The sequence below is a fragment of the Vulpes vulpes genome, chromosome 1 (assembly GCF_048418805.1).
Source record: "Vulpes vulpes isolate BD-2025 chromosome 1, VulVul3, whole genome shotgun sequence".
In the NCBI taxonomy this organism is placed as follows: domain Eukaryota; kingdom Metazoa; phylum Chordata; class Mammalia; order Carnivora; family Canidae; genus Vulpes; species Vulpes vulpes.
The window spans coordinates 114,789,794-114,805,758 of record NC_132780.1 but is presented as its reverse complement, the minus strand read 5'-3'; the positions used below and the strand labels follow the sequence as shown (position 1 = coordinate 114,805,758).

Here is a 15,965-nt window from a genome sequence, read left to right as displayed (position 1 = left end):
TATAATTCTGCAGGAATTTATCAGGGAACTTGCAAGGTAACAAAAAATTACCTGGCCAAGATTGAGAAAAAAATACATAGATTAGTGAAGCTGAAATTTGGAACTGCTTTTACTTTGGGATATTTATTAATCTAGATGACCTGACTGAAAAATTAAGGGATGTTTTGAGAGCCTTTTGGGGGCAGGGATCAGAGGGAAGAAAGGGGAGAAAATAAAACCATTCCTCACGTAGACTGCAATGTAGCTTTCAGGCACCTGGTGATTTACAAAATTTGTCCTAACAGTGGATTAAGATGATCCCAGATTGCTAACTTCACAGATTCCTGGTGGACCTAAATGAACATTGTCTCTGGAGAAAGATAAAATCATTAAAAGTCCTCAAATTATTTCTATGATTTGAAAAGCAAAACATAATATCTGGGACCGGAAGAAATTAACTTTACAGAAGGAAACAAACAAAAAAACCTGATAGAGAACATTTACCCACAGGCACTCTAAATATTGGAATTATTAGAGACTGTAAAATACCCTTTTAATATTCAAAGATTAAAAAAACAAAATTAAAACTTTTGGTAGAGAACTAGAAATTATAAAAATGACAGTAGTTTTGAAACAAGAATAAAATAAACACTCTAGAACAGAAAAAAACAATATAGTAACCAAAAACTAAGTAGCAAAACTGAAGTGTGAATTGGGGAAGTTCAACTTCAAGTCATAATCTTAACAGCTATTTTAAAACTAGGAAAAACATTCTAACATTTTTAAACTTCCAAATTTAACTCTTTAAAGTTCAGCCAACTCAGACTATTTTTTAGTTATTCATTGAAAATGTTACATCGTCGTATAAAAGATAGACAGCATGGTCAAATATGTAATTTGGAAACAAGACTTTTAAATCACTGATATATTAAACAATGACAGTTCAAAAGAATATTTGTCATCCTCCTGAAAATGGTCTATTGTAAATTAAATGAAATTGCAGACAGATATCAGCTTTTTATGTTTCATATTCTTTTACTAGGAAGTTGCACAGAAGTCATTTATTATTAATTTAATACTATCTGAAACTTTGAAGTTTCAGATCCCATTTGGCTCATTCTGGAATATTTCTTTTTAAAATTTCCTGTCCCTTTTTTTAAAAAAAATATTTTATTTATTTATTTATGAGAGACACACAGAGAGAGAGAGAGGCAGAGACACAGGCAGAGGGAGAAGCAGGCTCCATGCAGGGAGCCCCATGTGGGACTCGATCCCGGGACACAGGATCACGCCCTAAGCCAAAGGCAGACACTCAACCGCTGAGCCACCCAGGTGTCCCTCCTGTCCCTTTCTGATTCTCTTTGTAGAATAACTTTCCTGAACATCAGCTTTTAGCCATGGTTTATGAGTTAGCTTTTCATTCTTTTCCGTTCATGTGTGTGTTTTTCTGGACTTCTCTTTTGTCATTCATAGATGAAAATAACATAACTGCCTCTAAAGTCCACCACCATCCCCCACTGTGAGAATTGCCATCTAGTCCCTAAGTGGCCAAAAATCATCTCAGAAGACTTGCTAAGAGGTGCACAAGGGGGAACGAAGAGGTTCAACAACTTGGTCAGGAGTTTGCAGAAAGAGGTAATGGGAGGGAGACCCCCAGCTATCTCTCTCTTTTCTAATGCCATGGGAAAGGGGGCTTCTCTTCTGGCCAGCTCCCCTCCCCATTCCCCATGTTCCCATCCCCCATGTCTAGTTCCTCTTGAGGGAGGTGGGATGTGGGGCTGTGGGAAGAAGGTATAGTGTGAGTAGGCCCCAGGAGAGGGAGGTCCTGGCATGGGGTGGGGATTCCCTTTTCACCTGCACCCTAATGCAGAGTTCCCACAAGTTTACTTTTTTTTTTTTTTTTTTTTGAGAGAGAGAGAGAGAGAAAGAATTTGAGCTGTGAGTAAGATGATTGGCAGCAGTAGAAGGAGAGGGAAAGAGAATCTTAAGCAAGCTCCCTGCTCAGCATGTTGCCTGACATGGGCCTCGATCTAGTGGCCCTGAGATCATGACCCAAGCTGAAATCAAGAGTCCCACACTTATCCCTTGAGCCACTCAGGCACCTCAGTTACCTTTTCAAGGTTTTTATTTAGTAATTTGGTATTTTTGGGAATGAAAGACAATTGTTTGATTGGCATACCACTCTACTTGAGACCAGAATTGGATCAATTATTCTCCAACATTTATCCACATGGCAGGCATTGTGAGGTACCACTTGATTCCTTTGGTGAAGGATTTTTTGTTCCAGTGTTTATAGTGTTGTCAGTTAAAGTCAGATCCTGCATGGATTGACTCACCCAATGTCTTGCTCCTTCTTAGAGTTATATCTGATGACTGATAGATGCAGAAGTATAAAATATGGTCATTTTAGCATAACAGAGAACAACTCTGAAGGGCATTCAAGCTCCAGAGCTCCCAATGGGGTTAGCTGAACTTGTGGGCCTACCTTATTGTTTTATTTCTGGTTCTGTCCACCCTAGTTCCTGTTCCTTCATTTTTACAAGTGACGAATTCAAGGTTATTCCTTAATAAACATCTTTTACACTAAACTCCATTTTAGATTTTGCTTTCTAGGATATTCAACCTTATAACAATTTTATCTCAAATTTCCCAGGAATGAGGCATGGAATCTATTTTCCATCCATCCATCCATCCATCCAACCGTCCATTCACCAATCCATTCAACAATCCATCCACCTCTTTCTACTACTGTTTTTATTAAGCCATCCTGGTGTCTCAGATGATTACTATTCTTTTCAATAATATTTCTTTAGGTCATATCTATTCTATCCATCATGTAGTCAATTGTTATGTTTAGCTAGCTTCCAAAAGATGTAAATAAATGTGCAATGTGAGGTATGCAATCAAAATCACATCAAAACATTACCAAAATCTCAAAGTGCTTGCTATTATTGAATTTATGAAATAAATTTATGAAAACATTAGTTTTAGTTTCACCAAATTATCTCCAGGGGGCAGCAAAGAGTAATCCTAAATTAGTAATTCTGCAACTAGAGAATTAGGGACAGAGCAGTTTTTTTTTTCTTTCTTTTATTACTTTATTGCTTCTTTTCCCTCCTTCTCTCTTCCCTAAGTTCCCCACTCTTCTCTCTCTCTCTCTCTCTCTCTTTTTCTCCAAAACAGATGACTATGAAGCTGTAGGAGTGCCCAAATGGGCAAAATAGTGAGTGAATAGATGAATAGATTTAATAGAGATAAGGAGTGTAGGAGAGGTATTGGAGACAAGACAGAGAGTTAAAATTTAAGTAGTAAATGAGGCCATATTTATAAAGTGTTTAGAACGAGGGCCTAGATGTTAAGCTGAGGGTTTGACATATGCTATTTACTATGGATGTGGTGAGGGAGGCCTAGAATTAATATTTAGAAAAATATAGTGTGGTGACTAATTTCTCTGCTCTGGTTTGACTTGCTGAGATTGCATATATTTTATTTTCAAACATTTGCAAATTTTTCTTTTTGCATAATTTGTGACTTTATATAAAAAAATAATGATTAACTCTCATGTGATAGGGAGAAGCAAGCAGTTACTTGAGCTCTAGGCAGTCAGGACTCAAATCCAGGAGGTGAAAGGATAGGCAATAGAGAACAAAGAGTCAAGGGTAAAAGGCCATTAGAGACTGCAGTAAGTATTCAAGATCCATGCAAAGCTTCTACGTAATGGACAAGCGAACATCTTCTTAACTGGCTTCAATTGCGACTACATATGAATCTGATTCTGGAATCATCTGGCCAGAGGAAGTTTACTTCAAAAGCACTTATAGGCAGATAAATCAGTTTTTGAGTAAATCAACAGTCCAAATTTGGGGGCATTAAATCTTAAAGCAGCTCTAACTTAGTAAAGCTTTCTGAGTCTTTTCATTTCAGCTACCACAACATTAATCAGCATAATATTGTTTTCTTTGTCTCCCATGTGCACTGATTCTTTTTTTTAATTATTTTAATTCCAATATAGTTAACATACAGTGTTATATTAGTTTCATGTGTATAATATAATGACTCAACAATTCTATACATTACTCCGTGCTCATCATGATAAGTGCACTCTTTAATTCCTGTCACCAATTTTGCCCATCATCCCCACACATCTCCCCTCTGGTAACCATCAGTTTGTTTTTTATAGGTAAGAGTCTGGTTTTTGACTTGTTTCTCTCTCTCTCTCTCTCTCTCTCTCTCTCTCTCTCTTTTTCCCCTTTGCTCATTTGTTTTGTTTCTTAAATTCCACATATGAGTGAGACATATGGTATTTGTCTTTCTCTATTTTGCTTAGCATTATACTCTACAACTCCAACCATGTTGTTGCAAATGACAGGATTTCATTCTTTTTTTATGACTGAATGATATTCCATTTCATATATATGGACACTTGGGCTGCTTTGCAATGTCTTGGCTATTGTAAATAATGCTACTATAAACATAGGGGTGTATGTATCCCTTTGAATTAATGTTTTTAAATTTTTTTTTTTGGCAAATACCCAGTACTGTGATTACTGCATCATAGGGAGTTCTATTTTTAACTTTTTGAGGAACTACCATATTGTTTTCCGTAGTGGCCACAACAGTTGCCATTCCCACCAACAGTGCAGGAGGATTCCTATTTCTCCATAGCCTCGCCAACACTTATTTCTTGTGTTGTTGATTTTAGCCATTCTGACAGGCATGAGGTGATGTCTCATTGTAGTTTTTTTTTTTAATTATAGTTTTGATTTGCATTTCCCTGATGATCCATGGTGTTGAGTATCTTTCTTGTCTGTTGGACATGTGTATGTCTTCTTTGGAGAAGTGTCTGTTCATGTCTTCTGCCTATTTTTAAATTGGATTATTTGTTTTTCTGGTGTTGAATTGTATCATTTCTTTATGTATTTTGGATACTAACCCTTTGTTGGATATGTCATTTGCAAATATCTCTCGTTCAGTAGGTTACCTTTTAGTTTCGTTGATTATTCCTTCAGTTATGCCAAGCTTTTTATTTTGATAGCCCTCATGTGCACTGATTCTTAAGTGGCAGTATTGAAGAGAAATTGGAAGACTGAGGGAGTAAATGTTTGGGTTTCTGGTTTGAGCCAAACCTTTCTCTTGATCCTGTCTTTCTCTTCTGCTCTGCTTTTGGGCTCCTGTGCCAAGGGACACAACTAAGGAGAATCTGGGGCCTTTAGATTGTTCAAAGAGGTACATTTACTAGACAAGCACATTTTTCTCTTATTATATTTAATTTCATGGCATTTCTTTGGCTAGCAAACTCCTGGTCCCTTTATTGTTTTTCCAAGCACTTGTTCTCTATAAGAGCTAAGGGCTAGAGTTGGGAGGTTAGAGGTCCACTCCCCTAACTTTTGGATGGAAGAGGTAAAGGAATGGGGAAGAAAGGCTCATCCTCCCAAATCTACTTTGAGAATTCTAAGTATTTTGAAACCATTCTCTTGACTCTTAAACTGGTAATTGTATTTGTAGTCTGACTGAGATGAGAATGTGAGAGTGTGTCTTTGAAAGTTGTTGGCCTGACACTCAAACCAAAGGAACTGAGTGGAGAGAACACCAGGCTAGCAAACATGAAACTTGGGTTTTTACACCCATCTATGTCACCAGGTCACTTTGAGATCTTAGGCAGGTCAGTAAGTCCCTTCTGTGCTTTAGTTTGGGCTGTGGAATTGAACAGGCAATAAAATAGATTATCACCAAAATTTTTTTGATGATATGAAATGATTGTGAAAAAAATGCTCATGTCAATAGAATACTAAGTGGAAAGGACAGGCTACAGACTTGAGTAAGAAACTTACCTAGAATCATCAGACTAGGGCCTCAACCCTGGGTCTCTCCTCTATCAAAACGCAAGATCTTGACCTCTTTAACCTTGGCCTCTACATAGAGGAAACCAGAATGCTTTATTTAATTAATTAACTAACTAATTAATTAATTTAAAAAATATTTTATTTAAGAGAGAGAGAGAGAGAGAATGAATGGTGGGGAGGAGCAGGGGGAGCTGGAGAAGCAGACTCCCTGCTGAACAGGCAGTCTGATGTGGGGCTCAATGCCAGGACCCCCAGGTCATGACCTGAGCCAAAGGCAGCCGCTTAACTGACTGAGCCACCCAGGCGCCCCAGGAATGCTTTATTTTAAATGACATTTCGTCCCTGATTTTTCTGACATCTAGTGAAATATTAAACAATGGGGAAGTTCCTGTTGCTATAGTCCACCATCTTTACATAGCACATCTCTTTGCATACTCCAAGCCCTCAAGTGCCTGATTCCACTGTCTCAATCAAATTGGTTCACTAGAAAGAAAGCTTGAGAAGAGGAAGGGAGGAAATATATATATATATATATAGTTTAATGTTTGGCAAGAAGGAAGATGAAACTGCTAGCCTAAAAGAAAAAAAATGCTTGTTGTTTAATCTTTTTCCTGTTTGCAATATTTCTTCCCCTTCCTGAAGAGTTTTAGTCTTGGTGTAGCAAATAAAGGATTTCTTTTCTCCCAAACATAATCTAAGTGCGTATGAGGTAGCCACAGGAAGGCTGAGGGTTTTTTGGTAAGTCTGAATTCCAGATGTGTAATAGCTAAAGATTGGTGTTTATTTGTAATTTGGCTCAAATGATCAGTCTGGCTCTTTAAAGGTGAAAATAAATGGAAATAAATACTAAATTGTGACAGACTTATATCCCCCTCAAGATGTCCATGTCCTAACCTCTGAAACTTGTAAGTAGTTAAACTTACATGAGAAAAGGGACTTTGCAGATGTGATTAAGAATTTTGAGATGTGGAGATTATCCTGGATTATCTGAGCAGTCCAATGTACTCACAAAGGTCTTTTTTTTTTTTTTTTTTTTTTAAAGTAGGCTCCATGTCAGCATGGGCCTTCAACTCATGACCCTGAGACTTGAGCTGAGATGAAGTTAGATGCTTAACTGACTGAGCCACCCAGGCACCCCTCACGAGGGTCTTTATAAGAAGGAGGCAGGAGGGTTTACGATCCAAGGAGACTTGACAACAGAACAGAGGTGGGAATGATGTAACCACAGGCCAAGGAATGCCGGTGGCCCCCAGAAGCTGGAAAAGGCAATGCACGGGTTCTCTCCATGTGTCCAGAAAAAACACAGCTCTGCTGACACCCGGCTTTTAGCCCTGTAAGGTCAATTTTGGACTTCTGACCTCTAAGACAAATTTTTGTGTTTTAAGCCATTGGGTTTGTGGTAATTTGTTATAGTGCCAGTAGGAAACGAATACAATTATGATTCTTCTAGAGTTGTGGACCTTATGGACAGTAATTTCACGCAAGAATTTTCAAGGGAGGATATTTTATTCCAAACTTTATTACTGCGGCTATACTCTTCTTCAACTCAGAGAAGCTTTCAAAAGTTACCATGATTGGGAAATGTAAGGGGATGGGCCAAGGACAGATAAATATCCTGTTGTGCTCTGTAATCCGAGTTTAGACGAGTCTGTTTATCTTGGGCACATTCAGTGCTTTACTGTAAGGTTGATCTGTGTGCAGCAGAAGTGAGAGAGGGACCAATGAGCTGAAAGAGGACTCAATCAATCTGCTTCCTCTGTTTCTGGTTCGGTGCTTCAGACAGGAAATCTATTGCTGTGTCAAGTTCCAAAGAAGAGTGTCTTCTGTTCCAACTTACTAATCAGCCTAACACACAGAGTGGAGGGAAGAGGCTGGAAGGAGAAGTGTCCCTGCTGCTGATGGGCTAAGAGGATCCGGCACAGAGCCGCTGACCAGAGGAGAGCCCCACCATGTCCACAGCTTCTTTCATACCTGTGTGGAGGCAGAGTACTCAGTAGAGGGCACAATACGAGAGATCAGAAATGCCCTGTGCGGGGAGGACTTTTGAGCTATGGCTTCTACTGGGTTTGACCATCTTCTGTGTGTTTGGTAAGTCTGAAATCTTTGTGGGAGAGTGACAGGAGAATGACTGGTGACAAACATGGCTTAGCTTCTGCTGAGCTTTCTTTGCCTTTCTTGGGGAGGGAGGCCAGCTAATGCTATCACAGAGATGGGGGAGGGGGCTCCTCTCAGGTTATGTCACTCTATTCTCCTCACTTGGCTCTTTGTCTTACTTATTTTACTTTTTATCCTACGGTACTATAGGCATCTCTATAGTTTGTTTCACTGCCCACTTCCTTATTTCTCCCGCTCTCCCCCCACCCCCCACTTTTCTGAGCCAAGCAGAATATATCAAATATTTTCTAGTGGTAATCCAAGCCATCTGGGTTCTCTCTACCCTCTTCTCTCTTTAAAAATAAAAAATAAAAAAAAAAATAATAATTCCACCCCACTTAAGTCTATATTGTTAACCATATAAATTAGGAAAGTTTATTCCTTTTAATCACATTGTATGACCAGGTGCTTTTTAAAATAGGATGCGCTCGAAGTTGAGTGGTGTATCTGTGAGGTATGTCTGTATTTATCTTTAAGATGTGTAGGCTGTAAAAGACACTTTCTGGATGAGAGGACACTGCAACATCTAGGTTCTTGTAGGAGTTGTAGGGCACTGGGGGCTATGGTGGGGGTGTCCTGGTTTCACTACAGAGGGCTGGTAGGAGTTGATGTGGGAGGGAGTTTTCAAGTTTCGCTTTTAGTAAATGGGAGCAACTGCAAGGGAACAGCGTAGTTGGCATTACATTTTATAATTTGATCATTGAAAAAAGAAAAAACTTTTAAAGTATTGCCTACTTTCCAGCAAAAAAGTCTTACTGGTAAGCACAAATAACACAACCATACTGTATTACCTTTCCATGCAGAATTTTCACATGCTTTATATCCTTTGATATGCTAAGCAAATCAGTGAAGTAGGCATGGAAGACAATTTTTCATTTTTAAAAAGTAGAAACTGAGGCCTAGAGAGGTGAATTGATTTGTTCAACACCACACATCTATGGCAGAGCCACACCCAGTTAGTTCTGTGACCATCACTGGACATTTGAATAGGGCTATGCTTTTCACTAAAAAGCACCACTATTTATAACACCACTGAAAAAAAAATTATGCTGCCTATGCTTGGCTGTAAGCGTAACGGATTACTTACTCACTTGAAAAAAAAAATCAAGTGATCTAAATCTTTCTGTAGTTGAGACCTAATTGTGGAAAGCAAGGACCCAACTTGGCAGGGAAGCCAGCTAAGCAAAGAGCTATTGATTCATGTCAAGTTGCACTATGACTTTTGGGTAAAGGAAAAAAAAATAAAGATAAAAAAGTACTTGATAATTTTAAATTGTAATGGTCTAAAGGTTTGAATTTTAAAACTATACAGCTAGAATATACTACCTAAATCAAATCTCTGAAAGCCGTGCTTGTATAATTATAAAGTTTTCGAAATGCTTAGCATCAAGATACAAAAAAGCAAATTATATTACATGCAGAGATTTGCATGATAAATTTATCGTGAAATAATTCAGAATAATGAGAAGCAAACTACTTGGGGCATGAATTTATGTGTTTATTACTAATACTGCTTTGTTTTTAATACTGCCAAACAGAAATAACACATTTTATTGTACAAGATGAATTCACAAAGGTGCGTAAAACACTAATGACTTTAATGAAAAGCACAGCATTTAAAAAATATATTTACTTTTCTGTTGACTTATTTGCCTATAAATTCAAGCAAAGTAGTAGTTGGTAGACAAGGTTTGTTAAGGAAATACCTGAGGGGAAAAATTAAAACAACCTAAGCGGTCCACTGTCCAGCAAGTTTCTCCACCTCTGTGTCTGGTCCTCTTTCCTCACACTCTCCTTACTTTAGCTTATTTTATTCTAGATCTTTTTCTTGTATTAATGGATAGCAAAATTACTATCTTAATCAATTTGGTTCTACCTTTTATAAAAGTCACTGACTAAGATTATCAGGATTAAAATTCTGATTTAAATTATCAGAAAATCAGATATTAATTAAAAGGGTTCCTCCACTTTTCTTTGGGCTGATTTTGATCATTTGTTGTTATTTTCCACTAGGGGGCAGGCAGTAACAAGAAGAGGAGATAAAAAAAAAATCAAAACTGTGGGTAGCTGAAAAGGATGGAGGAAAGAAAATTAGAAACAAATGCCAAAAGAAAGAAGTCTGTCTTAATTTCAGATTATATAACACTGGATTATTTATGGAGGGTGTGAGGGTGTGTGTGTGAAGAGTGCCTAAAATTATTAGCAATTAAAATAGGGAGATCAAGCTAAGATGAAGTAATTGAATTGGCCAGTCTTGAAATTACTTATGAATCTAGTAAAATCCAAAGACGAGATTGTTTATTATTACAGTAGATTCTTTTCTTTTTTGGAAGCAAGAATTCATAATAGAAATGTTAAGACTTTTTGAAGTCTTAATGGAGAAAATGGATCTTGGATGATAAATTTGGATAGATGGGGAAAGATAGATACACAAGTTGAAATTGGATGTATTATATTATTAATGCCCTTTTGCTTCCAGATTTCATCCATGCATTGAATATTTTGATGCTTTTAATTTTCTCAATAAAATCTCAGTCTCCTTTCCCTGAATTTCTAGATCCTTATATATCTCTGTGTTAGGTTTAAAGGTCTGTCATGAGATGAAAATTTAACCACTAGCTGTGTCATCTTTAAGAAATTGCTTACCCTCTTTAGACGATAATTTTCTTATTTGTGAAATGAAGGAAATGTATGAGACTTTCAAGAAATATAGAGTTTTCAGATAGGAGAGACTTTAGAAACCTTCAAATTAAATCCTTTCATTTTATACATGGGCAAATAAAGCCCAGCATTGTTCAAGGAATTACTAAGGCTATCACTCAACTTTTTAGTAAATGAACTGATCTCGAAACTCATCCATAATATCCAAAATATAGTGTAAAAAAGATGTGCCAAATTATGTCTGGGAAAATCTGTCAGTTAATAAGTAAGGGCATACCTGTCATGTGTTAGAGATTGTGCTTCATGCTGGGGATACTTGGACAAGACAGACATAAATCACACTCTCACGAAGCTTAGAATCTCAGAGGAGAAGCCAGCATTAAATAAATCATTGCACATAATTAAATAATGTGAAAGAAGAAATAGAGAGTGACAGAGAAATGTGTAATTGCTAAATCTAGTGTGTTCTGTGAGGGTCAGGGAAGAATTCTTTTGGAAGTGATGTTTGAGATGAAGAGCAGAAAAGAGCGAGGCCAGGGAGAGGTGAGGGACTAACATTGCAGGCAGGTCAAACAGTTTGTATGAAAGGCAGAGGGAGCTAAGCTATGGCTTCAGTTGTTAAAAAAAATAAAACAAAAACAACAACAAAAAAACAAGGAGAAATCAATTGTATGGAGAATGATGAGAAAAGATGCAGAGAGAAAGATGGGCACATGAGACTTGGAATGTCCTCATTAATGTGCCTAAGGAGAAAGACATCAGAGGCAAAGCACAGGGATAGTGGTAGAGGCTGACAAAAGGGTTTTACAAAGAAAGGAAAGTGATTAATAGCACCCGCATCGTCCAAATAACCCAAGTGCGCTAACACTGAAGAAAGGCCAAAAGTTTGGCTCTCAAGGAGCTGGTGACCTTCAAAACTGTGTGCTGAATGGAAGGGTGTAGGAGCCACAAGACTGCTGGTGTCGAGGAGACAGTGGGTATGGAGGAGATTTAGACTGTGGTCACAGACCACTCATTCTAGACAAATATGATTTAAGATAAGAAATCTCCTATTTTGTATTTTAGTTTCTTTCTTTTTTTGGAAGCAAGAATTCATAATAGAAAAGTTAAGCTATAATACATATGAAAGAGAGAGTTTTCATTTTAAAAACATGTTATATTTCATATGGCTAGAATGGCAAAAACTTTTTTTCCTTTCTGTTCTGCTTCCATAAGAAGATACATTTGTCTCAGGAAAGAAGTTCTGAAATCATTATGTAACACTAACATAACAAAAGATGATATTCTTTTTTTTTTTTTGGCCCTGATTTGTTTTCTTTCTTTTTTCTTTCTTTCTTTCTTTCTTTCTTTCTTTCTTTCTTTCTTTCTTTCTTTCTTTCTTAGCTTTATTTGTTTGAGAAGAGAGAGGGGGGTGGGAGAAGCAGAGGGAGAGGGAGAGAGAAACCTAAGCAGACTCCTTGCTGAGTGCAGAGCCTGATGATCCCACGACCCTGAGATCATGACCAAAGCTGAAACCAAGAGTCTGATACTTAATGAATTGCACCATGCAGGCATCCCAGCCCTGGTCTTCAGATCCTAGTTTTCTATAATCTCTTCAGGTACATGTCATCTGCACATAATGGTACTTTTATTTAGAAAATTCTTCTCTCTCTGTCTTTGTCTCTCCTTCTTCTTATTGGCTTTTGTCTATTGGACCTTGTATTAATTACCTATTGTTACATGATAAATTACCACCAAAACAAATATTTATTTTCTCACAGTGATGAGGGAGGGAGGGATGGAGGGAAAGAGAGAGACAGAGAGAGACAGAGAGAGAGAGAGAACATCGGGACAGAAACCACAGTCTTTTTATAACTGACTCTTAGCACTGACATCCATAATTTTGCTATATTTTGCTCAGTAAGTGAATAAATGAATCCTACCCACAGTCAAGAGGAGGGAATTTTACAGACATGAATATAAGAAAGAGACAATACTGGGAACCACCTTAGGAGCTGTCCACTACCTCAAGACTAAGATATGTTGTTCAGGGTACATTTTTCACACTTTTCATTTGCTGTTATTGTAATTTCACATAATTATTTGATTAATGTTCATTGTTCCCAGTAAATTGAAATTCCATGATGAATAGGCATTTATTGAGTGCCTAGCTACTGCAATTGAATCAATGAATATTTATATAGCCTCCAGTTGCCCTCTATCAGTCCAAAAGTTCTAATATAACTGATAGGGGATCACTCAGCTGCCATTTGAATGAAAACTACTAGATCATAATCTGATCATAATCTTAGAAGGCAGAAACCATTTCCTTTATTTCCAAAATTTATCATAAAATTAATACATTAGTCTTTGGGCAGCTTTGGTAGAGAAAAGATTCACATGAGTCTTTTATTTCAAGCATTTCTATTTGCTAACAGAATTTGGAGGTGAATTGTTGATACTTTCAATTATTCCTACAGGGCGATACTGCTTTTTAATTACATATCAGAAATAAAAGTATAATTTGGGCTCCCTCCTTCAAAAGTTACAAAGTTCATGAATTTTTTTGTTTGGCTACCTTGGACTTTCATAATTCTTAGATCACAATGTGAAAACTACTGCATTAGAGGAAGAAATATAGTTAGCCTGTTTGGGTGGCAATTCATTCTCAATATCAGTAGAAAAGGACACAATTTAATTCCACAACTTCTTGCTTGAATGCATTCGTAACTGTTAGGAAATAATACTTTCAGGTCTAACCTATACCCACAATATGCAGTTTTATAAAATGCAAAACAAACGCTCACTAATTAAAATGTTAAGTTTGGTATTTTAAGCTTTCTAGAGCCAGAAGATTCAAAGTAAAGGTTTCTGTATTGTATTGGCTTTACTGTACTGTTGATTAGAAAAACTTACGTGCTTAGTGTAGTTAAATAAAGATTGTTCTAACAATGTAATTTGAGTTTCCAGGTCTTTGTGTGATTAAGATCTCAGTCTCAAAGTTGCATTTATTTTAAATAAAACCTTGATTCTTTAGGTAAGGTGTACTTCCTTATAACTGGATTTAATACCTCAGTCTGCAATGTATTTTGAATACCTTTCATGAGTTATTCCTTACTCATTAATTAAGAACGATAGTCTGCATTTTGCAGAGGGGAAACCTAGAGCATATGAATTCACTTGATTACCTAAAATGATTCAAAAAAGAAGCAGAGTAAGAAGTAAAACTCATATCTCTCATATTTTGCAGCCATTGCTTAATCTAAGATGGTCCAGCACCATATTTGTTAAAATAATTTGTAGAGTTTTGAAGTTTGAAAGACCGAAGTATAAAATGTAGAATGAAATAATCATATTTTTTGGTTTTCCTTATGTAAAATATCACAATATTTCCATAGATTTCAATGTATTGAAATGTATTTCAGTATATTCTATATTCTGTTTTTTTAAAGTAATAAAATCATTCAATGTTAAAAAACAAGAAAGATGACAAATGAAGATGGAAAGACCATAATAAGCAATAGGAATGACTTCTAGTTAGTTAGTACTAACTTAGAGGCCCCAAGTTCTATACAGAAATGTCAAAAGAAATGCAAAAATAGAACTATACTATATGATTCTCTTTCGCAGATATATGGGAATCTTATTAGAGCATAGCCAAGTACTTTAGGCTCCAGTTTTGCCTATAATTAAGCATTATTTTAGCTTAAAATTCATTTTATTAACCTCCTTACTGCTTTGCTTGCCTTCTCCTAAAAAGTCTGCAAATGAATGAAAGGGTGAGAAGTCTTTAACTTTTTCATTTCTCATCCCCATACACTGGATATAATACATGAATCTTAGCGACTATAGTAACTATTGGAATATGGCATGATCCACATTCTAATTAGGTTACTATCAGTTATTCAGTCAAGGGTTTTTATTGGGAGTGATGAAATATCAACAATGCCTATCTCTCACTTTTTTAGTCAGGACAGCAGACCACAGGATTTTAGAATAGATAAAAACTGTTTAACCTCACAAAAAAGCCATGTGCTCTTTCTGAGAGCACCTCCCTCCCCCCCTGCCTCCGAACTGGAGGAAGCCTTTGGAGTATAGCTTTGCACAGTCATGCCCATACAATGTCTGTTGTGTGGGTGATAGACACTTGTTCAGGCTTATGACAATGACGACTGGTAAAGGAAACTTCTGGTGCTCAAAGTGAGTAAGAAGTTTCATTTGTACTAAAATCACAAAACAATCTTACTTCTACTGATGCTTTTAACTTAGATGGAAAAGGGTTTTTTTTTAAAACCTTATTTTCAGCATCAAGGGTTTTTCCATTTGTATTTTGTTTTGTGTTTGTGTGGATGCATGTTCTAATGTTATGTGTATTAAAATCTGATGTTTCTGATACTATATTTACTTCTATTGAGGGACAATTATGTATAATTAACTGTACCCATTTAAAAGGTACAGTTTGATGAGTTTTGACATATCCTGTGAATCCTCACAAACAAGATGCAGAACATTTTCATCATTTGCCAAACATTCCTCCATGTATGTTTGCAGCCCATCTTTGCCTTCGTCCCCATTTGTTTGGCATCACAGATTAGTTAGCATTTCACATTCGTAGGACTCCTTTGTGTAAGGTATAGTGTATACTCTTTGTGTCTGCTTGTTTCACTCAATGATGAGTTTGAGAATCATCAATGTTGCTGTGGTTCCTTTTGTTGTTGAGTCATATTCCTTTATAGGGAAAATCTATCCATTTATCTGTTGATTGGTATTTAGGTTGTGTCCAGCTTTTTGTTATTGTGAATGAAGCTGCTATGAACATTTATGCACAAGTGTTTGTGTGGACATATGTTTTCATTTCTCTTAAGTAAATACCTAGGGTTGGAATGGTCAGGTAATGGTGGGCACATGTTTGACTTTTAAAAGAATTGCCGGAAGTTTTCCAGTATAGTTTCCACTACCATTAGCAATTTGATTATTGAAAATAAAGATTTTTTTGCAATTATTTATGCCATTAAGTTATATTGCACTAGCAGCATATAGTCAAATTGCTGTGCTTTGAAAGTCAGTTGGAATAGCTGCTCTATATGTGGTTATGTAACCAATTCTACATGCAGTTAGTTAGGTTCATTTGTTTCACTTTGCTTAATAATTTTAGTTTTTACAAGTAATTTGATTATGCTTTATAATTGTCTAAAATGATTACATGGTTCCAAAGTCAAATCTATAAAATCAGAGACCGTTTCTATTTTTGTTCTTATTTTGTCCATTTAGTTTTGAAATTATAAGTAAGGAAAGAAAGAACACACACACACACACACACACACACACACACACACAAACACACACACA

General features: G+C 36.6%; 1 protein-coding gene across 3 annotated transcripts in view; it reads left to right on the top strand.

Annotated features, from left to right (window-relative positions):
* Positions 1 to 15,965, top strand: part of LOC112913430 (cell surface glycoprotein CD200 receptor 1-like) — a 37,401-nt gene that overhangs the window by 3,982 nt on the left and 17,454 nt on the right. For 2 of the 3 annotated variants that reach the window (XM_025990046.2, XM_072723063.1), the window contains 2 exons: positions 1,453 to 1,614; positions 7,602 to 7,910. In XM_025990046.2, the coding sequence (XP_025845831.2) occupies positions 7,844 to 7,910 (67 nt within the window). In that variant the 5' untranslated portion in view covers positions 1,453 to 1,614; positions 7,602 to 7,843. Of the gene's footprint in view, positions 1 to 1,452; positions 1,615 to 7,456; positions 7,911 to 15,965 lie in introns of those variants that run through there. The other variant, XM_072723073.1, reaches the window with a different exon arrangement.